Below are 12,594 nucleotides of genomic sequence, written 5' to 3' on the forward strand. Positions count from 1 at the left end.
CCATCCCTCAGTGTGGACTGCAGCGCCGAGGGATGGCAGGGACGGCTCCTGAACATCTCCCGGCCCGTCTGCAGGAATCCCGGGCTCCTTTTAACGGAGCCGCAGAGTTTCTATATCTACTGTAATATCAAATTTCCCGCCATGTCCTGTGATTGGCTGCTCGGTCCCGGCCAATCACGGGACCCAGCGGAAAATGTGAAATTACATAGGAATAGAGATACTCGCTGGTGCAGTTGTGGAGCCCGGGCTAGCATCACTCTGCAGCCAACCAGGCTCCATCTGATGCTATCTCCCTACTCTAACTTAATGAGGGGACGGGGACACTGCTTTACATACACCCCCCTCCTCTTACATGTTCGCAAATTACTTCTATTGAAAAATCTTAAGCCTTCCAATACTAATAGGCTGCTGTATGCTCTAACCAGAGTGCTCTCTGCTGCCACCTCTATCAGGAACTGTCCAGAACATGAGCAAATCCCTATAACAAACCTCTCCTGCCCCAGACAGTTCCTGATATAGACAGAGATGTCAGCAAAGAGCACTGTGGTTAGACTGGAAAGAAGTACACAACTTCCTGTAGAGCATACAGCAGCTGATAAGTACTGGAAGGTTTTAGATTTTTAACTAGCAAATTATATTAAGTAATTTACAAATCTGTTTAACTTTCTGGTACTAGTTGATTTGCAAACTTTTTCTTTTAGCCCTTTTAAGTATATAACAAGAAGCAAAAAAAGTAAAACATAAGCTTAAAAACGAGGGAGATAGGACTGTCTGTAGGGGCTTGCCACCTTCTAGGAGGTGTGACAGAAAAAAAAACAAATTTCACAAATGTTACACAAATGAAATATTAGGACAACTATTATAATAAGGTTGGCTAACGCTAAATAATTAAAACCGGTTGCATCATACAACACACAAGTGTATGGCAGCATTGTGTACCCATTTATGCAACAGATTTCATATGGAAGAATTCTCCACAATCCAAATGGAGTCCAAGAAAAATTAATTGCCCATGTTCCAGTGGATGCTTTATCACTGAAATAACCTCCCATACAGTCATGGCCGTAAATATTGGTACCCCTGAAATTTTTCAAGAAAAATAAGTATTTCTCACAGAAAAGGATTGCAGTTAGGCTGGAATTCCACTTGGTTTTTTTTTCACTGAAAGAACACCAGGAAAAAACGCCAGTGCGATTTCCTGAATCTGACATTTTTTATGGCGTTTTTGCATTTGAGTTGAAATTGCATTTTTGGCCCCTTTGGCTTTTTTTCAAAATGTGTTGGGGGGGAAAAAAAAGGATGCAATAGGGATGGGAAAACATTTAAGGACATTTTTATTTTGTGTAATGAACTTTTAATAAATTTTTAATAAAGTGAGTATATATCAGAGATGAGGAGCGGCTCTATACTCGCATCTCTGCTCTGTACTCCGGCCAGTTATGTGAATAGAACATCACTCATTCATATTTTCCGCCCAGAGGGGGAATTGGCTGGATGGTTGTAGCCAATCACCGCTCTCAGCTGGAAATATGAATGAGCGATGTTCTATTCACATCACTGGCAAACCGGAGTACAGAGCAGAGATGCAGAGCGCAGGAGAAAGTCGCTCCGCATTTCTGCAATAGAAAGGACGATGGCAGCGGATGTCAGGAGTGACCCCTGCTGTGATCTGTCCTTAACTGCATGTTGGGAGCTGTAGTACCTGCATTAATAGACAGATCGTAGCGAGTGTAACTTCTGACACCTGTTGCGATCTTTCTATTAATGCAGGTACTACAGCTTCCAGCATTGAGCAGAGTGTGCTCCATATTGGGAGCTGTAGTACCTGCAGTTAAGGAAAGATCACAGCGGATGTCACTCCTGACACCCGCTGTGATCCTCCTGTATAATGTATAGATGCGGCCAGCCGCTCTTCTATGGTCCCCTGCACTGACGTATATATACACCTATTCATATTTCGCACACAGAGTTGTGATTGGCTGGAACCATCTGGCCAATCACAGATCTCTGCAGGAAATATAAATAGGTGTATATATATACGGCAGTGCAGGGGACCAGAGAAGAGCGGCCAGCCGCATCTATAAATTATACAGAAGGATCGCAACGGGATCCCAGGTGATCTGTCAATTAGTACAGGAACTACTACTCTCATCATGGAACAGTGTGTTCCATGCTAGGAGTAGGTAGGAGTACCACCTAAAAAATTTAGAAAAAAAAAAGTGAAAATATACACACACTACATTTTTATTAATGTCTGCTATATTTTTTGTGCCCTGCCCACACACATAAATTGATCCCTGCTTAAAAAGAATTTTTTTTTATAAAAAAAAGATAAATTTCGTTAAATACAATTTTTTCCATCACTACTGCATCTTTTTTATTATTTTTATTTTTTGTGGTACCCTACAAAATTTTATTTAAAAAAAAAGGTATCTCCATCACTTTTTTGGATTGCTAAAGTCCAAAAGAGAATAAAAACCGCCTGAAAAAAACGCCAAAGTTTAAACCCACATGATTTCAGTGAAAAACAATGCCATAGGCTCAACATGCTGCGATTTTGCAAAACCGCCAATGATTTCTCATTGATTTACAGCTAACATGTGGCCGCAGCGTTTTTTTAGCTGAAAAAAAGCCATGCGGCAGAATTGGCATTTTTCTCTTGCCGTTTTTCCCCAAAAAAAAACAAGTGGAATTCCAGCCTAACACATGTTTTGCTATACACATGTTTATTCCCTTTGTGTGTATTGGAACTAAACCAAAAAAGGGAGAAAGAAAAAAAGCAAATTGGACATAATATCACACCAAACTCCAAATAAGGGACTGGACAAAATTATGGTCACCCTTCCAAAATTGTGTAAAAATAAGATTGTTTCAAACATGTTATGCTCCTTTAAACTCACCTGAGGCAAGTAACAGGTGTGGGCAATATAAAAATCACACCTGAAAGCAGATAAAAAGGAGAAAGGTTTACTTATTCTTTGCATTGTGTGTCTGTGTGTGCCACACTAAGCATGGACAACAGAAAGAGGAGAAGAGAACTGTCTGAGGACTTGACAACCAAAATTGTGGAAAAATATCAACAATCTCCAGAGATCTATATTTGCCTTTGTCCACAGTGCGCAACATTATCAAGAAGTTTGCAATCCATGGCGCTGTAGTTAATCTCCCTGGGAGTGGACGGAAGAGAAAAATTGATGAAAGATGTAAAAGGATAGTCCAGATGGTGGATAAGCAGCCCCAAACAAGTTCCAAAGATATTCAAAGCTGTTCTGCAGGCTCAGGGAGCATCAGTGTCAGCGCGAACTATCCATTGACATTTAAATGAAATGAAATGCTATGGCAGGAGACCCAGAAGGACCCCACTGCTGACACAGAGACATAAAAAAGCAAGACTACATTTTGCTAAAATTAACCTGTGTAAGCAAAAATCCAAAAGCCAACATTCCAGCTGAGAGGTGTAAGAAGCTTATTGATGGTTATAGGAAGTGACTGATTTCAGTTATTTTTTCCAAGGGGTATGCAACCAAATATTAAGTTAAAGGTGCCAATAATTCTGTTTAGCCCATTTTTGGAGTTTGATGTGACATTATGTGCAATTTCCTTTTTTTTCCCTCCCTTTTTTGGTTAAGTTGCAATACACACATATTGTGGGGGTTGCAGGCTATTTGAGGGAGTGTGTATGTAACATTGAGATCTAGCAGGTGTCCCCTGGGGGGAGCTTCCAGGACTCTGGAGTTCCTCTCTGTGGCTGAGGGTGGCTAGGAGGTTATGCCCCCCCTCATTTTAAATGCTTTTATCATGTGAGGCTATTTTGGTGTGATTTCTATAATAAAATTATTGCTTGCATATTAATTGGTGTGTACTTCCTTTACGCCCATGCTTTGCATCCATATTCTGATGCATTATACAGTGGAATTCATAGTATCTAAGGCTCTGCAGTACTAAATTGTAGGGACTCCGTGCCCCTCTGTACAGCCTCCATGCACAAGGCTGTACTGTTATTGTTTAACCTTTATTACATTGTTATTATTTGTATATTAGAAAAAAATTATATAGAAAGTAAGATAGGTCAGTTAAAAACCAAAATCAGAAATATAAAAAGGGAATTTGCTAATTATTATTAGAAGAGCTTTTCCCGCAAGAACAGCGGATGCTAAGATTAGTATTTGTGAATTAAATGTCACTATATTACACAAATTACTCCAAAACATTCACTAGGTACATCTTGCACAAAATCTTCTAAACATTTATGTGTATAGTAAGCAAACTCAGAACCCCTATGCTGTAATAATTATAAGCAGCAAAACATCTGTTTACTAGGTGCTATTGAGATTCAATTTAAAATATTGTACTGATATTCTGCTGTGTGAACAGCCACTTCACACATTCCACTCAATGGGGAGATTAATCCATGTCGATGTGAGGTCGAAATCATTTAAAACATGTCAGTGCTTTCTAGGTTTTACATGTCTGTGCAAAATGTATCCACCGTGCGCAAGCTTGTTGATACATTTTGCTCAAACATAGACATTCTTTCATGGGTCTACCCTCTGACACATTGGTACATGCACTCCTCGTTGTTCTATATTTGTGCAAAATCTGTTGCCTTTGCACAAAGTTTTAATATCTAAACAAAAAAATGCACAAAATAGTAAAAAAGTGTGTAAAGCATTTTTCTTTCTATGGTACACGAGCACGTAGAGAACATCGGAAAATATTTTATCAAAAAAGACACAAGACGCAATGTAAGTCACTGTGCAAATTTTTGCACAAAAAAAAAAAAAAAACACAAGAAGGGGTAAACTCAATGATAAATGTCGGCCAATAACTTTATACATTTACGAATTATATGCACACACAAACTTAAAGTGTATAGGTTTATGCACGTATAAAATGCACCTATTTATGATCACACAATGTATTCCTTTTGCCAACTGCACGAATGGAAGAGTGCATTATCGAGGAGTAACAAAAGGTATAGAATCAGGACCATCTTAGAACCCAAAAATGATATACCCAATACCGATGGTGCATACAAGCATCTACCAAGATGCAAAAGAGAAGGAGATTTAATATTCTTAGTAACTGTACTAGTTAAGGTACCATTTAAACTGTATCTTTCATAATGTGTAAATACATCTATCCAAGAAAAATACAATTATAACCTATCGCAGCGGTCCCTGCGGCCATCAACGGCCGGGACCCGCGGCTAATACTGGACATCACCGATCGCGGTGATGCCCTGTATTAACCCTTCAGACGTGGCGATCAAAGCTGACCGCCGCGTCTGAAGCGAAAATAACACTAACCCGGCTGTTCAGTCGGGCTGTTCGGGACCGCCGTGGTGAAATCGCAGCATCCCGAACAGCTTACAGGACACCGGGAGGGACCTTACCTGCCTCCTCGGTGTCTGCTCTGTGCCGGGATCCCCTGCGTGGCCGGCGCTCTCCTTCGTCGTCATCACGTCATCGCGCACGCCGTCCAGTCTTCCAATTGGAGCGGCGTGCGTAGCGACGTCATGGCAGCGACGGAGAGCGAGGATACCGGGCAGCAGAGACGTTCCAGAGCTACGGGGACACACCAGGGATGCAGCGACAGCGATTGAGGGCGACATCCAGAGCAGCGGTGACTGGTCCGGAGCGGCGGGGACACGCGAGTATTACCTCCTATACCAGTGGTCTTCCACCTGCAGACCTCCAGATGTTGCAAAACTACAACTCCCAGCATGCCCGGACAGCCAACGGCTGTCCGGGCATGCTGGGAGTTGTAGTTTTGCCACATCTGAAGGTCCGCAGGTTGAAGATCACTGTCCTATACTTTACATTGTATTTGGTTCAGAATCTTTATTTTCTAGATTTTTATCCTATAAAATTAGGTGCGCCATATGCCGGAACGTCTTATATGACGAAAAATACGGTACCTTATTTTGATACAGAACTATTGGTTTTACTTACTAACCAAATGTATGTCCGTGTATGAAATGGTTCAAACCAATTACAATACAGAACTGCTTTGTTAAAATGAAACCTATTCATATACTATTACCCTTAAATTTAAAATGTCATTTAAGAATGAAACATAAAAGAAATACATTGAAAAGGACTGATCGATTTGTGTTACAAATTAAAAGCTATTAACAATTTCCACCTAAAATACAAACCTTATAATCAACTCTACTGTCATCTATTTACTACCCCAAGGATGTTAGAATGTATTGCCATCTTGTGGTATAACCTAAAAAACACTGAGCATGTGTCCTAGGTTTTCATATTGGCTCAACTGCTAATCAGCTGAAAAACCTGACTTGAATTTGGATGTTATGTAAATGTTGTATATTAATACTATATAAACACCCCAATCTGTACACATGCATACAAATGATATATGCATTATAATCCCATCATTTGTTAAAAGGATGAGGTCAGTATATACACCGAGAAGAATAAGGTCATCTGATGGGAAAAAAAAAAAAAAAAAACCTTCTACAATGGTTCAGGTATGAATAAAACATGGTTCTTAGCAGTTCAACACTGTATAATTAATGCCATGGTAAGAAAGTTTTTATGGTGTGTTTTGGTGAGTTTTTATTGCCATCAAGTTCACGATGTAGGTGGGCCGCCTTTTAATCCCTCCGCAGACAAAAGCCCTAAATAAACACAGATCCCTTCCTGGGAAAAAAGTCCACTTCGGTTAAATGGCAAGGAAATGAGTAAATCATTAGTAATCTTTAAAGCCAAAGCTATAAACTCAAGTTACCTTAAAGTTAAAATGAAAGTGCCTTGCGAAATTCTCCTAAGTTCTGAAGCAGATAGAAATCTTGAGCTCTCAGCTCCAGACTAGGCGCCAGCTGATAAACAAACAGCTCCGAGTCAAGACCAAGAGAAATCCCAGCTTTTCAATTTAATGGTTCTGGTCAAGAGTATTTATTGCCTTTTGTGTTTCCCCCCTCACTTAGAGGCAGAAAAAGAAATAGAAACTCATCCCTTATCTCTTTGGGTCACAAATGGGCAAAGATTACCGCCGTCAGATTAAAGGGGGTCACCCGCAATGACATAAAGTGACACAGACACCGGCTTATCCCACTAATTAGCTTCATTAGAAGAGATTAAAGATACATGCGGCAGAGTTATTAATTGTTTGCAGTCCCTTACTAATTAACATGTCTGTCAGATACAAAGACAGCTGCTTCCCCGCTGAACCATACCGCAACTAAACCCATCAGTGAAAGAAAAGCGTTATTAAATATTATCGGAACAGGTTATTTATTTTCTTCATCTATAACTAGACCTCCATTCACGGCGAAATTCATGCAATAAATAAAAAAAATAAAAAAGACGGAAATGCCATCATGTCAAAACGTCAAAGTATTTTTCTTAATATATGCCATCATAGTGTCTTTACGGAACACATTGTTCTCATACATATGTATTGTTTGCCGTCTTTTTTACCTTTTGCAGTACAATTTATGATTATGTTGATTTATAATGTCATATGCAATGTAGGATAGTTTGGCCATTTTGTTTTGTTACAAATTTTTTATATATATATATATATTATATTTTTTTCTCTCCTTTTTTAAGAATGTATTAATCATAGGGCTAAGAGGGGCATATAGTCTGAATTAAAGGGGTACTCTGGTGAAAAACTTTTTTTATTTATTTTTTTTAAATCAACTGGTGCCACAAAGTTAAAGGGGTACTCCGCCCCTAGACATCTTATCCCCTATTCAAAGGATAGGGGATAAGATGTCAGATTGCCGGGGTCCTGCTGCTGGGGACCTCGGGGATCCCCGCTTCGGCACCCCGCTATCATTACTGCGCAGAGAGATATCACTCTGCACGTAATGACGGGCAATACAGGGGCCGGAGCATCGTTACGTCACAGCTCCGCCCCCTCGTGACGTCACGGCCCGCCCCTGTCAATACACGTCTATGGGAGGGGGCGTGGCGGTAGTCACTCCCCCTGCCATAGACTTGCACTAAGGGGACGGGTCGTGATGTCATGAGGGGTGGAGCCATGATGTCACGGTGCTCCGGCCCCTGTATCGCCCGTCATTACGCACAGAACGTAATAAGTACTAATAAGGACGCCGCAGAGCCGTTGGCGTATCATCGGCCGCAGCGAAGTCCCGCCCCGGCCTGTGATAGGCTGAGCCCACTGTCATGTAAGAAGCCGGCCAGAGCTCCTTACATGACAGTGGGCTCAGCCTATCATAGGCCGGGGCGGGACATCGCTGCGGCCACTGATACGCCGACGGCTCTGCGGCGTCCCCTTCCCCAGGAAGTTGAATGAGGTCAGCATTGCCGGACCGTGAGGCCTGTGCCGGACCAACGGGGGCTCGTAGGAAGGTATGTATAAGTTTATTTTGTTTATTTTTGAGGCCCGGGCATATATAAAAGTGTTCCACTACAGTTGTCCTTTAAGAGCAAAAAAAATTGAAAAATGGCTCATAAATGCAATTTCTTACATTGACTTATACTGACGATTTATTTAAGTCGGTTGAAAATACAGTGCCCATTTAGAGCTTATACGCAATAAAGCAAAACATTTATATAATAAAGCACTGTGTTTGAAATTTTTATATAAATCACATATTTGTAATTATTTTATTCCCTTTGGACACTGTCATGTGTGCCTGTTGCAAACCAGACACTTTAAAAAGTCACCGTTTTACATAGTATGACTTACAATGTACTCTCACCTGGGCCACTGTAGGCTCAGTTACGTAGCTGACGTATCTTTCGATCAACTTAAAGGTGTCACGCCGCTGGGGACCCCCACAATCTAGCATGCAGCACCCACCTGTAAGCACTGCAGGAAGCGCTGGAGGCTCTCAGTGTTATGCCTCCCGACCACAGGGACGGAGTATTGTGACATTACGACTCCGCTCCCATGTGATGTCACGCCCCCTCAATGCAAGTCTATGGGTGGGGGCACGACGTCACACAGTGGCGGAGTCATGACGTCACAATACTCCATCCCCATGGTCGGGAGGCATAACACAGAGCGTCCAGCCCTTCCTGCAGTGCTTCCAGGTGGATGCTGCATGTTAGATTGCGCGGGGTCCCCAGCAGCGTGACCCCCACGATCAGACATCTTACCCCCTATCCTTTGGATAGGGTATAAGATGTCTTTGGGGCCAGATTACCCCTTGAAACAACCTAATTATTCTTCAAAATTTATAGTGATGCACTGGATAGACATGTAACTCAGTACTGTAAGGGAACATTTTGGCAAATTCAATTAAGTATATTGCATTGATATCATTTATGCAAAAAGGAACATTCTAAGCAAATACACAAACCAATGGGCTCCATGTCTTATAAGTGTGGGACTTAAAGGGTAACCTCCACTGGAAAACATTTTTTTTTTATCAACTGGTACCAGAAAGTTAAACAGATTTGTAAATTATTATTATTTTTTTTTTCCAATAGTAAAGTTTATTAAAGATTTTAAACAGACAAAGTAGTAAATCTGCAAGTGACCAAGGGGCCAAAATATGTGGTGCACATGCGCCCAAAAGAAATAGACAGGTAATATGGCCAACAAGTCATTTTAGGAGCAGTAACACTAGTCTTTTAGGACTCCAACATGACAACAATAAACACTTAGGCATACATGGCAGACAATAAAAAATCAGCACCTAGTCTGGCACAAGTGTTCCTACAAGAAAAAGAGAAGAGCAAGAATAAATGAGAAAGGGATGTAAATGACTTCTATTTAAAAATCTTAACCCTTCCAGTATTTATCAGCTGCTGTATGTTCCACAGGAAGTTCTTTTCTTTTCCAATTTCCTTCTGCCTGACCACAGTGCTCTCTGCTGACATCTCTGTCCATTCTAGGAACTGTCCAGAGTAGGAGCAAATCCCCATAGCAAACCTCTCCTGCTCCAGACAGTTCCTAAGATAGACAGAGGTGTCAAAAAAGAGCACTGTGGTCAGACAGAAAGGAAATTTTAAAAGAAAAGAACTTCCTATGGAGCACAGCAGCTGATAAGTGCTGGAAGGATTAATATTTTTTAATAGAAGTCATTTACAAGTCTGTTTACTTTTCTGGCCCCAGTTGATTAAAAAATATACATATATATATATTAGTTAGGAGTAGCCATATTAGTCCAGTGATGCAAAAAGCTAAATCATCGGTAGTTGCAGTATCCTGTAATACCTTTTTTATTGGACTAACAATATTTTGTAGAGACAAGCTTTCAGGATTCCTCCCTTTATCAAGTCATAAGCATTTGACTGGATAAAGAGAGGAATCCCGAAAGCTTGTCTACAAAATCTTGTTAGTCCAATAAAAAAGGTATTACAGGATACTGCAACTACCGATGATTTTGCTATAATATTATATATATATATAAATATATATATTTATTTTTTTCCAGGGTAGTACCCCTTTATATTAGAAACAAATCCTTCTTTGGGAAAAAGTAGGGGGAACACACACCGATATATGATACCCATTATCAATTATGTTTGATATGTATTTATCTCTTTATGTATGCATCATCACTCACCAAGTGTAGTGTAGATTCACCCAGCAAACAGCAAAGCACATACCATAGTACTGTATGCAGCACTGCTCCTAACTAGGTGAAGAGAATTCTGCCATTTGTCAATGTTCCTATGGGAACATTCGGTGGAGTACAAGCCAATTACATAGTGCCCCATAAAATCAACATGTTACCAATCGTGTTTGTGATCGCTAAATATGTATATTCATAAAGGTTTTACTTCTCTTACAGGACTGGATTTAATCCGTTCCTTGGCTCTAATAGCATAACTCATGCATGGAGCATAATTTATTTGTGTACCACTACATTATTATTAGAGATGAGCGAACTTACAGTAAATTCGATTCGTCACGAACTTCTCGGCTCGGCCAGTTGATGACTTATCCTGCATAAATTAGTTCAGCTTTCAGGTGATCCGGTGGGCTGGAAAAGGTGGATACAGTCCTAGGAGACTCTTTCCTAGGACTGTATCCACCTTTTCCAGCCCACCGGAGCACCTGAAAGCTGAACTCATTTATGCAGGAAAAGTAATTAACTGCCGAGCCGAGAAGTTCGTGACAAATCGAATTTACTGTAAGTTCGCTCGTCTCTAGTTATTATTATCATGCTTCTGGCGACACATGATAAAAGTAAAGGCAAAGTGAATGTTAAATTTATATATATTAATAATAATAATAATAATAATAATAATAATAATAATGGGAAAGAGAAGAAAAAACAAACACCATAGAAGTGTAGTTTTTTTTATTTGTTAGTATGACTTTTGGTGGATGGTTATATTTAGACAGAATGCAGATCGTAGTGCACAGAAAATATAGGATTAGTTTATGATAGCCTAGTAGATTGAGAGTGGAAAAAAAGTTTATGTGCATTAAAAACATTTCTTTAATGTTTTTAGCTACATTATTTATTTATTTATTATCACTGGGGCTCCAGGCACTAAAAAAAAAAAAAAAAAAACCTATTACAGTGTTTTCCAAACAGTGTGCCTCCAGCCGTGGCAAAACTACAACTTCCAGCAGGCCCTGACCGTTTTGCAACAGCTGGATGCACATTGGTCGGGAAATGCTATTACAATAAAGGGGCTAAAGAGCTAATTTGAGCGATGTGCCGCTTTGTTTCTCACCTTGAGCATCCAGCCTATGGTTTTAAAATAAATAGTCTATGATTCAATCATAAATAACAGGGGCAGAGCATCCATAACCCCACCAAAATGATAAGTATTTTCCAAAGGGAACCTGTCACACTGAACATCTAATCCGCCAGCATCATGTAATAGAGCAGGTGGAGTTGATCATATACATATATATAGTTTTGCTGAATCTTTTTGACCAAACTATATATCCATGAGCTTAGCAGATCCTGTTCTGTAATATGACATTAGTAGATTCAACAACAATTTCATTGTGACGGTTCTCTCTAATGCAAGAAACAAGAGAATGCTTCAGCTCACCCCAGGTGCGCACGGACCGGGCGTGGACTTTGCCCGCAACAGATAAGAACAAAAGAAAGAAGTCCAGCGTCCAAAACTCGGAGGATAACGTTTATTTCACCAGATGGCACATACAGGAACACAGGTACAGGTACAGTGACGCGTTTCGGCCTTAAAACAAGGCCTTAGCCATGACTAAGGCCTTGTTTTAATGCCGAAACGCGTCACTGTACCTGTACCTGTGTTCCTGTATGTGCCATCTGGTGAAATAAACGTTATCCTCCGAGTTTTGGACGCTGGACTTCTTTCTTTGGTTCTCTTTAATGTATGAAAGAACAGAAGAGTTAAAAAAAAAAAAATAAAAATTAAAAAAAGACATAATAAAATAAAAAAATCACTATGCAAACACTTACCACCAGACACAGGTGCATCCATAAACACAGCTCCCATTTTTTCAACTGCTTTTGCTAATTCTTTTGACACTGCTGGGTCAATGGTGCTGGAATCGATCAGTAAAGATCCCTTTTTTACTTTCCTACGTTTAAGGGGCGAGAAAAAAAACACTTCTGTAAAGGAGACTGGCACAAGGTAATGTAAACAGCCTATGCCCTACGCATAACACGAGTTCCAACATCTCGTTCCTATGTCT

The 12,594-nt window shown here is 40.3% G+C and overlaps 1 protein-coding gene across 5 annotated transcripts in view; it reads right to left on the reverse strand.

The window, feature by feature from the left end:
• Positions 1-12,594, reverse strand: part of HIBADH (3-hydroxyisobutyrate dehydrogenase) — a 214,468-nt gene that overhangs the window by 100,387 nt on the left and 101,487 nt on the right. For all 5 annotated transcript variants that reach the window (XM_056519864.1, XM_056519863.1, XM_056519862.1 and 2 more), the window contains one exon: positions 12,359-12,480. In XM_056519864.1, the coding sequence (XP_056375839.1) occupies positions 12,359-12,480 (122 nt within the window). The remainder of the gene's footprint in view (positions 1-12,358; positions 12,481-12,594) is intronic.

The sequence above is a fragment of the Hyla sarda genome, chromosome 5 (genome assembly GCF_029499605.1).
Source record: "Hyla sarda isolate aHylSar1 chromosome 5, aHylSar1.hap1, whole genome shotgun sequence".
NCBI classification, from domain to species: Eukaryota; Metazoa; Chordata; class Amphibia; order Anura; family Hylidae; genus Hyla; species Hyla sarda.